At 37.6% G+C, this 18,152-nt stretch overlaps 1 protein-coding gene across 1 annotated transcript in view; it reads left to right on the top strand.

The window, feature by feature from the left end:
* The first annotated feature begins 2,860 nt into the window (after positions 1–2,860).
* Positions 2,861–18,152, top strand: part of CRADD (CASP2 and RIPK1 domain containing adaptor with death domain) — a 236,442-nt gene continuing 221,150 nt past the window's right edge. Inside the window, exons 1-2 of the mRNA XM_051963665.1 lie at positions 2,861–2,968; positions 7,685–7,987. Of these exons, the coding sequence (XP_051819625.1) occupies positions 7,690–7,987 (298 nt within the window). The 5' untranslated portion in view covers positions 2,861–2,968; positions 7,685–7,689. The remainder of the gene's footprint in view (positions 2,969–7,684; positions 7,988–18,152) is intronic.

An 18,152-nucleotide genomic window follows, 5' to 3' on the forward strand; every position in this document is an offset into this window, starting at 1 on the left:
GTCAATGAAAAGCTCAGTATCCATAAGGGATAGTTATTATTTTTCAACATTAATATTTATTAATTGATCAGAACTATGGGCTTTTTGTATTGTAAATCATTTTAGCCTATAGCTTACTACATTATAATTTCATTAAGATGATTATTTAGTACATGAATATTTTTATAAGCACATGCTTTAGCTATTATAAAAGTGCTCATGAGTTGGGCCTTCATAAATAGGTGATTAGCTCGGTTCTCAGCATTTTAACAAAGGCAACATTTAGCCAAGAATGCTGCATCATTGTACTGAAGAAGTTATTAGAATTCATGAGGAGAAAAAATGGATTCAGCAAGATAGAAATTAATTAGTACAGACAATTAGATGATGCTCTCTCTCTGGAGACAGTGTAGCACAATACCTTTATTATCTCCTCCCTTTCCTTTCCCTTCCCTTCCTTTCTTTTTCCCTTCCCTTTCCCTTCCCTTTCCCTTCCCTTTCCCTTCCCTTCCCTTCCCTTTCTCTTCCCTTTCCTTTCCTTTCCCTTCCCTTTCCCTTCCCTTTCTCTTCCTTCTCCCTTCCCTTTCCCTTCCTTTTCCCTTCCCTTTCCCTTCCCTTTCCCTTCCCTTTCTCTTCCTTTCTCTTCCCTTTCTCTTCCTTTTCCCTTTCTCTTCCCTTTCTCTTCCTTTTCCTTCCCTTTCCCTTCCCTTTCCTTTCCTTTTCCCTTCCCTTTCCCTTCCCTTTCCCTTCCCTTTCCCTTCCCTTTCCCTTCCCTTTCTTTTCCCTTTTCCTTCCCTTTCTTTTTCCTTTTCCTTTCCTTCCCTTTCCTTTCCCTTCCTTTTCCTTTCCCTTCCTTTCCTTCCCTTTCCCTTCCCTTTCCCTTCCCTTTCCCTTCCCTTTCCCTTCCTTTCCTTCCTTTCCTTCCCTTTCTTTTCCCTTTTCCTTCCCTTTCTTTTCCCTTTTCCTTCCCTTCCCTTTCCTTTCCCTTCCCTTTCCTTTCCCTTTCTTTTCCCTTCCCTTCCCTTTCCTTTCCCTTTCTCTTCCCTTTCTCTTCCTTTTCCTTCCTTTCCTTCCCTTTCCCTTCCCTTTCCCTTCCCTTTCCCTTCCCTTTCCCTTCCTTTCCTTCCTTTCCTTCCCTTTCTTTTCCCTTTTCCTTCCCTTTCTTTTCCCTTTTCCTTCCCTTCCCTTTCCTTTCCCTTCCCTTTCCTTTCCCTTTCTTTTCCCTTTCCCTTCCCTTTCTCTTCCCTTTCTCTTCCCTTTCCCTTCCTTTTCCCTTTCTTTTCCCTGCCCTTTCCCTGCCCTTCCCTGCCCTTTCCTGCTCTGCCCTGCCCTGCCTATCTTGTTTCTCAGCAGTGGTTCCACATTTCTCTCCTACATTTTTAGTAGTTTACCTTTTTTCTGAGAAAATTGAGGCTACTCTGGTGAGTTTCCTTTGCCATTCTTTGAACCTTCTTAGGATCATCACTCCTGCTCATCCTTACCTTCTCTTCTTTCCCTATAGTTCAGAAGAGAAAGCCCTCCCCATTATCCAGGATGATCCCTCTATACCGGTGCTTGAACGTATTCTCTCCTTCCTTCTCTAGGAACTTGCTCTAGTCATCCCCTCTATCTCCCGCATTTCAGTAAAGTGACTTTACTATGGTCACATGATGACACAAGCCAGTTGCTGAACACGGGTCCTTTGATGCCAGATTCAGTGCTCTTTCCAATTATCTATACTCCATTTGAAGACTTCCATTAATGGGGAAATTACTACCTTGAAAGTCCAACTAATTCCATTAAAAACAAACAAACCAACCTTCACAATTCCACACCTTTCCTTGGAGAGCAATGATAATTTTAAATTGTTTAATCCGGGAGAATTGGAAGCTCTTTGAGAGAAGCAATTTTTGCTTTTTGTCTATATTATCTCCCCACGCACCGCGATGACCATTAACAAATGTTTGTGGATCATACAATCATCCTCCCAGAGCTAGAAGGGAGCTTAGTGACTGTATAACTTTAGCGACTTCCTCATTTTACACGTAACGGGCTCAAAAAGGGCCTGTGGTCACAAAGCTACTGATTAGCAGAACCATTATTGGAACTAGGAAGTTCGGATCCTACAGCTGGCACGCTTTCCATCTTCCAGATTGCCTTCCTTGGATTGAACTGAATGAAGGCTGAAGGAAATGGAATTAATGAGATATAATTAATGTATGCCTGTAATGGTCTAATATAGACACGGATAAGATATATCATATACTATAGATATAGTGTAGGTACACTATGATATAATGGGTATATAAGCATGGTATTTGTAAATATATATATGTATATTAAACAAGTTCACAGACACCAGATTAAGAACTTTTAAATAAAGGAATAAAGGCAATGGGGAGATAAGGGGAGAAAGCAGTAGTTACATCTCATTAACTCCATTCTATTCGGCCTTCCTGTTGATATAGATAAATAATATGATATAACAATAGGGATATAGCTAGAGTATATATTATTATGTAATAATGCAATATTATTTATATTATATAATTATAATGGCGACATATATGTATATATAGTGATATACCAATATCTAAATTTGGATAGATGATTCTATTTCAATATAATTGGTTTCCTTTATTATTATCCTATGTATTTTATGTTATGCATTAGAAAGCATTATTCTGTATTCGGAACACTGTCAGAGAAGTGAATAACTCCCACTTTACAGCAAAGGAGGAGGGGCTAACTCTCGTTTTTTTTCTTCATTTTGGTTGTCAGTTAACTTCGACAGTCTTTGCCCATAGCAAATATGGCGACTCATTCCTCGGTGACGTAAAACTGCCAGTAGCTAAGATGGCGTCGAACCTAACTTCCTGTGCTGACCCTAACAAAGATGGCCGCCGGCACTTCCTGTTTAGGGTTCTTGCCTCTAACAAAGATGGCGGATGCATGACAAGTTGCCCCAGAGCCGGGACTCAAAGGGTCGCTTTCTGAGGGCGTGGTGGCTGTAAGTAACAGGAAATAAGAAACTATGTTCCCGTCTTTTATAGCAGCCTGCCTGTGACGTCAAGGACCTTCATAGCGGGGCTCCCCCTCCATGTTGGGGTCCTTTCCTTTGGTGTCATTTTAGTGGCCGGTGGACAGGATCTAGGATTGCTTTGAAGTGCTGTGCGACCTCAGGGTGGTCACTTGACCTCTCTGGGCCCCAGCCCGAGCTCTGCCCCTCCCTCCACCTCCTGTGTGACCTCAGGGTGGTCACGTGACCCCACTGGTCCCCAGACCTCTCCCTGCACGCTCCCCACCTCCTGTGTGACCTCATCTAGGGTCACGTGACCCCTCAGGTTCCCCAGACCTCGATTTGTCTCTGACCTACTGTGTGTCAGTGTGGTACGGTGGAAACTGCTGGGTTGGGGTCCAAACTCCGCTTTGGTTTCGGGTCATTTTGAACAAGCCAGCTCCCTCAGTTTCCCCAACAGTAAAGTCGGAATTTCCTAACTTATAAGGTCCCTTTTTGCATCTCTTATCTATACTGCCCAGTATTAGAAAGTCACCTAAAAAATCAGGAAGATCTGAGTTCAAATCCAGTCTTAGACACTAGCTCCTGGATGAGTCCCTTCACTTCTGCCTGCCTCAGTTTCCTCAGCTGTAAAACAGGAATAATAATAATAATAACAATAATAGCACCTACCTCCCAGGGTGGGAGTGAGAGAATATTTGTAAAGCCTCAGTCACGTACTAGGTTTGTAATAAACGTCTATTTCCTTTGCAGCCTTCAACGTCCTCATCTATAAACATTATCCATTATCCCTTTTCTAGTTCCAAATCTGTCCTGTGATGTTGCTTCTGGAGACATCGTCTTTCCAGCTGTGGATGTAAGGGGAAAAAATCTTTAAAAGGCTGAAGGCGGGATAAGTAACAGGAATATTCCTTCCTATCCACACTTCCCTCACCCCCTGAGTCTTCAGATGTTTTTAGTAGGCCCTGTAGTTAAGGGCATTCATAGGCTCATAGATTTAGAGGCTGAGGATGTGAATCTGATTTACTCATTTCACAGATGAGAAAACTGAGGCCCCCTACCACACAGCTAGCAAGAAACAGCCCCTTTCAACCTTGGCTTCCTTCAAGACAGCTTAAGAAGCACCTTCTCCGTCTAAGGTTCTTCAGCATTTTGGTCTCAGGACCCCCTCCTCCCAGTTCTATTTATTTTGATTAAATCTTTTGATATAGACTGATAAAATTTGAAATTTATCATTAAAGTAATCCCAGATCATTATATCTTAACATAAATAACGGGTAGGCTTTAAATGCAGATCTTCTGATTCCACATCTAGGGAATCTTTCCACTCTCCCACCCTACCTTAAAGAGTGTGGTGGTTCATGTTGTCCATGACCAGGTCTCTAAGTAATGGTAAAAAGAAAGAAAGAAAGAAATGGAACCCCGAGAGTTCTCCTTCCTCAAGCCTGAGTGGTCTGGTCTCTCTTAAGAATTCTGCTTCTGTCACTTAATTCCTGTGTGACTTTGCAGAGCTCACTTCCTCTGTCTGCTCTTGTTTCCTCTTCTGTAAAAATGAGTCTCTAAGAGTCTTTCCCCCCCTTTAAATATCCTTGACCTTCTCAAACACTCTCAAAGCAGGCTGGACTGTAACTGACATCTCGGCCTTGGATTCCCTTTCTCGTAATGGGCCTTCTGTTTCTTAGTCTTTGATTCCTATCCGTTAAACTGCTCCTGAAATTTCCCCTTCTCCGCCACATTTTTATTTCCTTCCCTTGGCACTGGCTACCTTCCCCTTTCAACCTTGGCTTCCTTCAAGACAGCTTAAGAAGCACCTTCTCCGTCTAAGGTTCTCCAGCATTTTGGTCTCAGGACCCCCTCCTCCCAGTTCTATTTATTTTGATTAAATCTTTTGATCTAGACTGATAAAATTTGAAATTTATCATTAAAGTAATCCCAGATCATTATATCTTAACATAAATAATCTGCTTTTTGAAGAATAACTATATTTAGGTATAATAATGTTCAGTGTGAAATAATTTTGTATGAATAGTAGCGTTGTTTTACATTTTTTGGCAAATTCTAATAAGAAATAGATAAATTCTTATGTCTGTAGGTAGCTTATATTGCCATCTATTGCTTTGCTTGAAATATTAGAGACAACCTGACCTCAGCCTGATGTGGAGTTGAAAAATGGAGAATTTTAATAAGCGAATAATGTCTTAGTGTTAATACAAAAATAAATCTGACTGCTTGGTCCCCACAAAAGGGTCTAAGGGACCCCCAAGTGTTTTCAGCTCACACTTTGAGAGACCTGTGGTCTATATGGAGCCTTTCTTGATTCCTCCTCTCCCTAAATATCATTATTGGTATTCAGATTACTGACTCTCTTGCCCACTTAGGATTTTCTTGGAAATATTGTTATTTTCTTCTCCAGCTCATTTTACAAATGGCAAAACCGAGGCAAATTAGATTAAATGACTTGCCCAGGGTTATATAACTAGTAGTATGTGAGGTCAAATTTGAACTCGGGAAGATGATAGAATTGGCTTCCAGATTCTATATTATACAACTGTGTTCATTACCAGATTATAATACAAATGTTCATTTGCTACATTAAAAAATGCAGGCCATAGGATCAGGAAGACAATGGCTTCAATAATATTAAAAAAAAAATACTCCAATGAAGCTAAACAGCATCATTGTGATAATCAAGCTTTATCTTGAAAAGAGCTAAAGAAACAATTCCTTTCTTTGGAGAGGTGGAGGTCTGTGGGGACAGAATACTGCTTATACTGTCAGTCATAGTTCTCATTGGAAGTAGTTTTCCTTGACTAATGTTTCTCGTGTGGCATTTAGCCTGAATATACAATGTGGAGAAATCACTTGAGAAGAGTCCAAAAGGACAGAGGGAGCCACCTCTGTCAAAGACCATTTATGAGTCATTGGAGGGAACACTGCCACTGCCTTAGGTGGAGGGAGCGGAGAATGACACTGCACCAGTGAAATCACAAAAGTCTGGAAGTGTTTAAACATGAGGTCCAGCACCATGTATTGTTCGATTTGTCAGAATTCATTCATTCGTTTTATTCATTCGTTAAGAGCTTAGTAAATCCCATTGTCAAGGAAGTAAAGGTGGCTTTCTGAGTGTAGAGGTAGGAAGGCCCGAGGTGAAATTCCCTTTCAGCTCTATAAGCATGGGCAAGTCATGTGACCTTTCTGAATCTCAGGGACTTCCTTACAAACTCCTGAAAAGGCTTCAATCTACATTAGTGGAGGGCTTTTCCATGCTGGGATTTCCCTGGGCTACAGAGTCACAGATTCTTTGTGTGTACATATATCTCAGTGACCTGTGTCTGACACTGGCCTTCCATTAAGAAAGAACAACCAGAGTCTGAAAGGGTGAAGGGGGAGTAATTTGGAACAAGAATAGCGAAGTAACTTGGAGCCATGTTGGGGAGGAGTAGTATGAAATATTATTTCTGGGATGCTCTAAGGTTTGCAAAGCACTTTATAGACCATATCTCACTGGATCTTAATAACAGTCCCATGGGGAAATACTCCATCTGTGTTTTTCCCATTTTTACAGATGAATAAACTGAGGGCAAGGGTCTCACAGTCATACAGGCAAGAAGGTGGGTTTTGAATCCAGTATTGCCGCTTCTCCTCCTTTTTCCTCTCCCATCTTGGCATTCTTGACTTCCTTTTTTTCTTTATGATCTCTGAGCAATTTCTATTTTTGGTTGTTTAGTTGTTTTTCAGCTGTCTGACTCTTCTTGACCCCATTTGAGGTTTTCTTGGCAGAGATACTGGAATGGTTTCCCATTTCCTTCTCCAGTTCATTTTACAAAGGAGGAAGTTGAGGCAAACAGGATTAAATGACCTGCCCAGAGTCACACCACTTAATGTCTAAGGCCACATTTGAACTCAGGTCTTCCTGACTCCAGATCTGGTGTTCTCTCCACTGGACAACCTAGCTACCCAAGTTCTCTTCATCTTCTTTATGGAAATGCTTTCATCACTTCCTCTGAGCCTCAGGTCAATGGCCAGCAAGCTTTTCTTGATCTTCATCTTTTTTTTGTCTCTCCACCCTGTTGATTTATATAAATTTTTTATTTAATTATCTGGCATATATTTTTCTTTCAAATATCTCACTCCCAATGCATGATCATTGAGACTAGGGACTATTTCCTTGACTGTCCCATAGTAGGCAGTTAATAAGTGCTTTTTGATTTATTTTATATCCCAACCAGTAGAATGTGTAATTTTTGAAAGCAGTGTCCCTTCAGTTTTATTCTTTGTACTGAGGTATCTATATGGCTCCTCTTTGGACTTGAAGGCAGGAAGACTTGAATTCAAATCCTACCTTGGATACTTACAAGCTATGTGACTTCACCTCTGCCTGCCTCAGTTTCCTCATCTGTAAAATGGGAACAATATTAGCATCAATCTCCCAGGGTCACTGTGAGGACCGAATGAGATAATAATTATAAAGCATTTTACAAACCTTAAAGAGTAATATAAATGTTAGCTATAATTATTTATCTTATTTCCTTAGGTGTACTTTTAATGGACAAGGAAATAATGTTAGAATGAATCAGAATTCTTGTATGAGAGAAGTCACATCCTCCATATTACTTCTCTGTGTTTAATTTCATGTAACTGATTGTACCGAATGAGATCTTCCGGCTGTTAAGAATTTGTAATGCTTTTTCTGTTTTTCCTTCTCAGACGAGATGGAGGCCAGAGATAAGCAGGTTCTTCGCTCCCTTCGGCTAGAACTGGGTGCAGAAGTCCTTGTGGACGGACTTGTTCTTCAGTATCTCTACCAGGAAGGAATCTTGACAGAAAACCATGTTCAAGAAATCAGAGCCCAACCCACAGGCCTCAGGAAGACCATGATGCTGTTGGACATTCTCCCTACACGTGGCCCCAAAGCCTTTGATACCTTCCTTGATTCCTTGCAGGAATTTCCCTGGGTGAGAGAGAAACTGGAGAAATCCCGGGAGGAAGTCTTCCAAGAAACATGCTCAGGTAGGCCACAGACCACTTCTGCTGAAGGGTTGGGAATGCGCTGTCTTGGCACTTAATCTTGGAGAGCTGGAGATTGCCGGTGTTGGTAAAGAAGGAATTGTGGATGTCGGATCATCTGGTTTGAGAGAAGTGGGAATTAGGGAATGCTGACAGTCTGATTGGCAGTGAAGCTAGAGAAAAGTTTTAGAATTTCTTTCCCTGAGAATTTGACAAGACAAGGGGAAGACCTGTTTTTATGGCGAAGACAGGTATTATTTTGATGGCTAGGAGCATGTGGAGATTGAGGTTGGAAACCTAGGCTATGAAGTGCCTTTTTGCATGTGCTTTCAGGACTCTTGGCTAGTAATGGCTTGTCACTGGTCACATTTCTGAAGGTAAAAAGCTCCTCAAGTTTCCCATGTATAACCCCCAGGTGTTCCTCAGCCTGTAGACTCATGTCAGACCCCAAGTATTTTTTAAGATGGGCATCTTTTGGTTGTAAAGACTATCAGTTTGAAACTTGTCTTAATCCTGCTCTATTAAAGCTCTAGAGGAGACTGGTTAGTTGTTGGCCCCGTTTGGGGGGAAAGGCTCAAGCTGCTTTTCAGACAAGTTTGAAAGCCTGGAATGGCACGATGTCAGATCCTCAAATGTGTTCTCTCCTATATTCTGCCAACATTAATACTCTCTCCCAAGAGGAAAAAACACAGAATTGAATTGCTTTATAAAGAGACAATTTATTTTCTGCATACGCATATAATATATATGTAGATGTATGCCATATATGTATTTTATTGGTGCTTTTCCCCCCATCACAGTCATTTACAGATATCTTCTCTTCTATATTCTTCCACCTCTATCAAGTTATCTTCACTGAGACTTTCCTTGTAATAAAATATAGAAAGGTAATTAGGGAAATTCCTGATTGGTTTAATGAGTTCATGAGTTCACATGATAAATTTACTGGGTACAGATTTTTTATTAGACTGGAGTACTTTCTACAGGGACCTGGGCTTTTTGGGGAGGAAATTGTTTCTTCCTCTGTTCTCTAGTAATTGGAGTTGTTTTTGAATGATTAGTAGATTGAAGCCCAGGAAGGCTTCCTGGTTTCATTGAACCCCTTTTTCTGTAGCCAGTAAGAGATCAGAGGAAATATGGCTCCTTCTCAAGTGATTTCTGCACATTGTATATTCAAGCTGAGTGCTACACAAGAAAAATTGGTTAAGCAAAATCAGTTCACATGAGAACTATGACTGACAGTATATGCAATATTCTATCCCTATAAACCTCAACCTCTCCAAAAAAAGGAATTATGATTCCTTAATTCTTCTCAGGATCAGACTTGAGTATCATAATGATGCTATTTGGGTTCATTTGAGTACTTTTGTTTATATTACTGAAGTCATTGTTTTCCTGGTTCTCTGGCCTGCATGTTTTTTGTTTTTTTTTAATCTAGAAAATGAACATTTTTTATTATAGTGTGATAGTGAGCACAGTTGTATAATGTGAAGTCTGGAAGCCATTTCTATCATTTTGCTATAAAGATAGAAGTAGGGAAGAACTCCAGGAATTTTAAAACTACAATGAATCTCAAAATCATCAAGTCCAATACCTTAATTTGAGGAATGGGGAAAATGAGGTCCAGGTAGAGATAAATTTGCTCATCTAAGGATTATTTAGATAATAATGGTAGAATTTAATTTCAGACTCAAATCTCTTGACACAGGATGCTCTCAATCTTAACTTTTTTTCTTTTTTTCTTTCTCTTTTTTAATAATAGCTTTTTATGTTCAAAAATAGTTTTCATCATTGCAAAACCTGGTATTCCAATTTTTTTTTCTCCTTCCCTTTTCCCCACTTCCTCCCCTAGACAGCAAGTAATCCAATATATATTAAATACGTGAAATTCTTCTATTCTACATTTATCATACTACACAAGAAAAATTAGGTCAAAAAAGGAAAAAAAATAAGAAAGAAGACAAAAAGAAAGTCACAAAAGAGAACCACAAAATGCAAACACCATGTTGTGATCCACATACAGTTCTCATAGCCCTCTTTCTGGATTCAGATAGATGGCTCTCTCTATCACAAGTCTATAGGAACTGGCCTGCATCACCTCATTGCTGGAAAAAGTCAAGTCCATTAGAGCTGATCGTCACATAATCTTCTTGTTGCTTTGTACAATATGCTCTTGTTTCTACTCACTCAACATCAGTTCACGTAAGTCTCTCCAGGCCTCTCTAAAATCATCCTGCTGATCATTTTTTACACAGCAATAATATTCCATAATATTCATATACCATAACTTATTTAGCCATTCTCCAACTGAAGAGCATCCATTCAGTTTCTAGTTTTTTTCCACAACAAAAAGGGCCGCCACAAACTTTTTTGTACATGTGGGTCCCTTTCCCTCCTTTAAGATCTCTTTGGGATACAGACCCAGTAGAGACCTTGCTGGATCAAAGGGTATGCACAGTTTGATAGCCCTTTGGGCATAATTCCAAATTGGTCTCCATAGTGGTTGGATTAGTTCACAACTCCACAATATATTACTATCCCATTAACTTGTTTTCTTAAAAAATTTTAACAAGTAATCATATTCCCATATAATTGGCCTCTTTAGTAATCCTCTGTATTCTGTTTTATGTATTTAAAAAAAATAACTCTGAGAAGAAAACTGGGGCCTTCCCCAGATTGCCCAGGGGATCCAGGATATACAAAAAAGTTAAAGATTTCTCTCCTCATAACGAGTCATCTTTCTATATGCTTTCTGATTTACAATCATGCTTCTTTCATAACAATCCCATGAGCATGGAAGCATGGAAAGCTTAATTTTCTTTCTTTTTTTTTTTTAATTAATTAATTTATTTTTTTAATAGCTTTTTATTTACAAATTATATGCATGGGTAATTTTACAGCATTAACAATTGCCAAACTTTTCTACACCTCCTCCAGATAGCAGGTTGACCATACATGTTAAATATGTTAAAGTATAAATTAAATACAAAATAAGTATATATGTCCAAACAGTTATTTTGCGGTACAAAAAGAATTGGACTCTGAAATAGTGTACACTTAGCCTGTGAAGAAAATCAAAAATGCAGGTGGATAAAAATAAAGGGATTGGGAATTCTATGTAGTGGTTCTTAGTCATCTCCCAGAGTTCTTTCGCTGGGTGTAACTGGTTCAGTTCATTACTGCTCCATTGGAACTGATTTGGTTCATCTTATTGTTGAAGATGGTCAGGTGCATCAGAATTGATCATCATATAGTATTTTTGTTGAAGTATATAATGATCTTCTGGCCCTGCTCATTTCACTCAGCATCAGTTCATGTAAGTCTCTCCAGGCCTCTCTGTTTTCATCCTGCTGGTCATTTCTTACCGAACAATAATATTCCATAATATTCATATACCACAAGGAAAGCTTAATTTTCATTTTACTGATTTGTAAAAACTGAATCTCAGAGAAGCAAAATGACTTGTCCAAAGACATACAAAGTTACTCAACCTCGGTTCCACTCCTCTTTTCAATACATCACATTGATTTTTTGGAGTTGGCATTGGGCCTGTAACTCAGCAAGAGTGTGGTGAGCAATTCAGGGCTTACCATGTCCTTTTGTCTTTGTTCAGACCTTCACTCTGATTAACAAGTCAAAACTCAGGGGGGGAAAAGAGAATTAAAAAGAGTTTATTTAAAGAGTCTAAGATAGGATCAGCTGGGTAGTGCAGTAGATAGAGCACCAGCCCTAAAGTCAGGACGTGAGTTCAAATCTAATCTCAGACTTTAACACTTCCTAGCTGTGTGGCCCTGGCAAGTCACTTAAACCCAATTACCTCAGGGAAAAAAAAGAATCTAAGACAGCAACATGTAAATCCCTAAAAATGAGCAAGTCATCTTTTATTGATAACCCATAATGAGATAAAGACAATTTGAAAAGGTCCATGTCAGCAAAAGGGGATGGGTTCTTTCCTAAATGAAGTATACTAAAGAATGAGAGTGTAGATAATGGGAAAGGGCTTCTAGATGTTGTCTCTTAGCCAGCCTGTTATATGTTAGATATCTGCAAACTGGATCATGCATACCTCAATACAATTGAAAAAATTGGATTAATAAGTATCCAAAAAATGAGCCAAACTGGAGATAATGGGAATCCCTACTGAAATTTTAATATTTTCCTGCTAGGCCTCTTTTTTGATGGAATGCACACACATATACACACTCACACTCACACACAGATACACAAATGTCATAACTAATCATAGAGAAAAGCTGGGCCATGTTCTAACCGAGATCCATGTCCCCCATGATATTTAGTTTTCTGAATTGGTATTCCCTTTGGGGAAAAGAACTCATCTCTTTAGACTTATCTTTTTTGAAAGCATAGATTATTCTTTCTTTGAGTTTCAGACTCAACACAAGAACTAATGGCTATTTTTGGAATATGGGTAGTTAGGTTGTATTCGCAAGCAGCTTATATGAAAGTGGGGCCATCTTGGTGGCCCCATTCTGTCCAAAGGACAGAGGGAAAAAGAGAAGCCATTTTTGTTAACCAGTGAAGTCAAGCCAACTGGATAAAAAAGGACAAAAAATACCCAAGAACATGGAGAAGTTAGAGAGAAGTTAGATTTTGGCAGCTGCATTCCTGATGTCCTCTTAGAGGTTTCACAAAGCGATGTTTTTGCCAGGTGCTGTTGATTTTTCAGGGTGGTCAGTAGAGATAGTGGGCAGCACCAAGGGAATCCTGGCTGTTGATTAGCCTGGACTGCCTTTATAGCATTGCCACCAAAAACAACATTCTAGAAAGGCAGTTCAGTGTGTACATATGTGTGTCCTTGATATGTTTCCCCGGTGAGAAATTGGTTTTCATCCAGCTAGGTTTTGGACAATTTACAGCTCCTTATAACTGTTAGTTTTTTATTTTACCTACTTATTTTTTGATAGAGAAGAATGGAGGAAATGACTGTTTGGGAGATGACAGACTTCATGTTGAGACCTGAAAGTGGAGGATGAGGCTTTTTTTTTAAATGAAAAATTGGGATCTTAGAAATCAAACTCTTTTAACTCTACGGGTGGGTTTTTCCATTTTCAGAAGCCTGCTTTTCTTTGTGATAGTTGGAACTCAAATAATTTTTCCCACTTTGGAAAATATATACCTATCTGGAATGTATGTGTATATATATACACACACACACAGGCATATGAAATATATATTTAGACTATATATCCAATATATAAATAAATATATATCAATTCTATATATAATATATAGAAAAATACTTATCTTTTGTCTCGGCATATCCTATCCTCTATGTATATGTATACTCCTCTCTTCTTGTAAACATATTTAGTTAAACAAAACAAATTCTCACATTGTCCATATTTTAAAATACAGACACATACACATATACACATCCTCTCAGTCTGCACTCAGATCTATCCCCTTTTCTCTGAAGGTGGGTTTCATCATGCTATTGTTGTCAACTCCATTTAGGGTTTTCTTGGCAGAGATACTGGAGTGATTTATTTCCTTCTCCACTCCTTTTTACAAATGAGGAAATGACTTGCCCAGTGTCACACCACTTAGTAAGTGTCTAAGGCTGCATTTAAACTCAAGCCTTCCTAACTCAGATCTGGTAGTCTACCCTGGCACACCATCTAGCTATACCTTTCATCTTGGGACCTTGATTAATTGGAAAGCAGTAGCTATTTTTGCAAATGGAGTAAAGAGTAATATGTTTAGATGCCTTCTAGTTGATGTTATTGTAAAAACCCAGAGACCCATTTATTAAGACCTTGATGCCTCCTATTTTAAAAAAAAAAAAACCTGTTATTATGAGATTTTAAAAGTAGTTTGTTTGTAGTTTATTTTTTAAAAGAGTGGTCTCTGAAGGTCTAGACAATAAAGATATGGTATTTTTTACATGTATTTTTCCAGACTTATCTTTGTTTTCTCCATAGAAATAACATGGGATTTGGATTGAGAAGAACCAGATTTGAAACCTAGCATAGCTCCCAGTAGTTGTATGCTGTGTAACCTCAGTCAGGTCACCTAACTCTCTGAATTTGTAAAAATTGGATTCTATGATCTCTGAGAGTCCTTTTTATTCTAAATCGATGGTCCTGTGATTCTGAGTTCATTTGATTGTACAGATTTGGTGATCTTTTTTAGGAAGGGCTGCTGGCCAGAGATAGGTATTTCCCTTTTGGTCTAGTAGATTCTCTGCTCCTCGAATAAAACCAGCATATTTTATTCAGAAGAAAAAGATGGGGTTTTTTATTTGTTATTTCTCTGACATTGAGTTTCAGTTTTTTTTTTTCCATTTTAAGTTCTGAATTAGTTCAGAGATCTTATTTGATGAGAGCATCTAGTTGATTTTTTTTATTTTACATTTTGGGGTCTGATATTATTTCATGTGGCATAGGGGCTACATCTAGATTCTGGGTCTAAAAATAACTAAAGACTGTATTTTGAATGACCCAGGAGATGATCTCTTGATGCCAGTATTGACTGGATCCTATTCTTAATAGCAAGTCTTAATATTTGCCAAACTCTTGCCTTTTATCATCTCTAAATGTATTAGATAAACTCAAGGTAGATTCAGTGTGTGTGTGTGTGTTTGTGTGTATGCATATGTGTGTATATCTATATACATAAGTATATAGATATATACATATACATATTATACTACATAATTTCTTAAATTGTGGTTCATGACCTCATGGGTCTCATAATTGAATATGGGGATTGTGAAATTATGATTTATTATCAATAAATGTTTGATTTGTAAACCTATTTTATGTGCCTACACACCTGGGGTCATGTAAAAATTTCTCAGGCAAAAAGGGGTCATAAATGTATATGTATACAGGTTATATAGATTATGGCCTGTCTCTACATATATATATATTCATGATTTATACATAATATATATACATAAACCTTATATAGACTATAGTCTATCTCTAAACATATATAGGTATGCATATATATTATTTATATACAATATACATATATGTACACACACATATGTATACACACCTGTATTGTTCAAATACAACTACTTCATCTTTAAGAAGCAAGTTGTATACTTAAAGAACCAATAGTCCATTAATCTTCAGGGCAGTTTTTAAAAACAGCTTTTTGTCAACAAATTACAGGATAGTGATGTAAAATCATAGGGGTACAGATTGAGAACTGGAAGGTTCTTGGAAATTCATCTTGTCCAACCCTCTCCTTTTAACAAATCTCATTTAACTGTTTTGTTTTTGTTTTTACATTGCCTTCATTTCCAAATACACATTTTCTGTCTCTCCTAACCTTTGAATCATCCTTTGTAACATAGCGAAAAAAGGAAAAGAGAGTATCTTAATAAAATCAATAAACAAGATCATAGATATTGAGCTGGAAGAGACCCCAGAAGCCATATGGTCCTTATTCTACAGATGACGAAACTGAGGCCTGGGAAAGTGTGACTGGTTCAAGGTCACACAGATAGTAAATGTCAGAGCTTGAGACTTGAAGCTACTTTCTCTGATTTCTGGATTCACTTATTTTTCCACTGTAGATCACACTGTCTTCCATATAAGTTGTGTCTGCTAGTGCACATGACCCACTCTACTTATAGTCTCCTCATCTCTATAAAGAGGAAAAGAAGGTATATTTTCTTAGCTTTGCTTTGGGACCAAACTTGGTTATTGTATTCTACAACATTCACCTTCCTTCCTTCCTTCCTTCCTTCCTTCCTTCCTTCCTTCCTTCCTTCCTTCCTTCCTTCCTTCCTTCCTTCCTTCCTTCCTTCCTTCCTTCTTTCCTTCGTTCCTTCCTTCCTTCCTTCCTCCCTCCCTCCCCCCCGCCCATTTATATCATTATAGTAACTGTGTATATTGTTTCTCCAGTTTTTCATCATTTAATTCTTTATCAATTCATACCTGTCTTTATAGGCTGTTCCCAGTCATTCATATTTACTATTTTTGTTGGTGTGAAAATGTCCTGTCACATTGATGCTTTGCATTTTATGAGAAGAATCTGTTTTCTGCTTCTTTGCTTCAATAGAAATTTGCTGCCATGAAAACATTGGTGTCCACATAACCTTTCTAGTATGTTGCCTCGTAGTTTGGTATATAGGTACTTGCACTTTTTAATCATATTCCCAAATTGTGTTTCAGAGCACTAGACATTTCTTTTGACAGATAAGAGAGTTGAGGCTTAGCAAAAGCCAGAATTGGAAAATCCTCTACATTTTGCATTTATGTTTCTCTCCACCCTGTACTCTTCAGGTATTTAATATCTATGTGCTCCTAGACAAGTCATGATACTGTTATCCTATTTAGATTCCTCATAAGTAAAATGGGGATAATAAAAACACCTATCCCTCAAGGTTGTTGTGAGGATCAAATGAAACAAAATTTGTAAAGTGCTTTGCAAAACTCAAAGCATTTTGTAGGTTTTAGGTATTATTATGATGAAGATTATTATCATCAAGGGATTTGCCCATGTTTAAACAGCTGATCAGATCCTAGCACCAGGACTTTAATTTTAGTCATGCCACCATCAGGATTTGGGAAAAGAAAATTATAATAATATTATTGTATATGAAATATATATTTCATATTGTAAGTACAATGACCCCCTCATAGGCAAAACTGGATTATTTTTTATCTTTTTGTGCTTTCTGATAGTGGAAATGTCTGGAATCTCCAGTTTTTTGAAGGAAAAATAAGAGTTTTCTACTACTTGTCAGTTTCTTAAAGCAAAAATAAGATTCTTCAGATAACTCTGATATAATACAGTGTGCTTTTTAATCCAACTAACATTTTGGAGGCTTAGAAGATTGTCTCATTTTGAGATGGCTTCATAATTTGATCAGAAGGATTCAGAATTAGATTTTAGGTTACCAGTATATACAACAATTGGAAATCTATTTGACAAAGTCCTTGGGCTATGAACATGAATTCGGGATTTAGCAGCAGTGTTCTTAATACATTCAGTTCTGCTGTGATTTGTGAATGTGGCATTTGTATAGCCTTTGAACTAGTCTGTAAGACCATCATAAGATTCTGGGTAACTGTTATGAGATATCTATAGTGAGTCCATTAAAGATTTCCTGACAGCTGATGAAAACAGGACAAAAAAAAATTGCTCATCATTCAAAAAACGCTCCATTATTCAGACAATGATTTTTTTACACTTCCCTGCTGAAGACTTTATGCTGCTTATACTATATATCTGGCAAATGTATTTCCCTGAAGAATGCTTATGGGTTTCCATGCTCTTTGCCCAATATATATACTGCCTTGTTATAGTCTTGAATTTTTGGTGTTAATCCAATCCAACAATAATTTGGGAAGAATTTGTCATATCATTTCACTACTAGTGTATGAGTGAAATTCATACAACTCCTTTTAATAGAAACCATTTTATTCATAAATCCTAAGACATAGATTTAAACATAGAAGGGAACTCAGAGCCATCTACTTCAATCCCTTCATTTTATAGAGGAAAAGGCCAAGGTCAAGAGAGGGTGGATCTATCCTACATCATACAGGAAGTAAATGTCAGGGGTAAGTTTTGAACAAATGTCCTCTGATTCTAGAGATACTGTTTTTTCCTCTATGGTGGATATTGATATGCAGGATGATCTTGTTGGCCAAAAACATTAGGTCTACGTAGAGATTGAAAAATGAAAAAAAAAAAAAAGCACTTTCTTCATTTCAGTGTTTAAGTTTGAATTTTTAAAAAAACATTATATATATTTTTAATTTTTAGTCATTTATTTTCTCTCACTTACTTCTCTCTGAAGTTTTTTTCCTCTGAAAAAAACAAAACAAAATTCTTGCAATGAATATTCAGTCAAGACAACTAAATTCCCTAATCTCATCATTGACACTGAAATCATTTTTTTGGTCTTTGGGTTTTTCAGAGTTCTTAAGTTTTGCAAATTGTTTTTGCGATGCTGTTGTTATAGTAAAATTTTTTCCCTCCTTCTTGCTTTACTCTATATTAGTCCACACAATCCTTCTGTGACTTTTCTGAAACCATCCCTTTCTTCATTTTTTAAATTGACATAAGTGTTTTATTGTAGTCATATATCACAATTTCTTCTGTCATTCCCCAATTGATTTCCAATTCTTTGCCAATACAAAAAGAGCTGCTATAAATACTTTTATATGTATAGTACCTTTTC

This window comes from Antechinus flavipes, chromosome 5 (assembly GCF_016432865.1).
Source record: "Antechinus flavipes isolate AdamAnt ecotype Samford, QLD, Australia chromosome 5, AdamAnt_v2, whole genome shotgun sequence".
In the NCBI taxonomy this organism is placed as follows: Eukaryota; Metazoa; Chordata; class Mammalia; order Dasyuromorphia; family Dasyuridae; genus Antechinus; species Antechinus flavipes.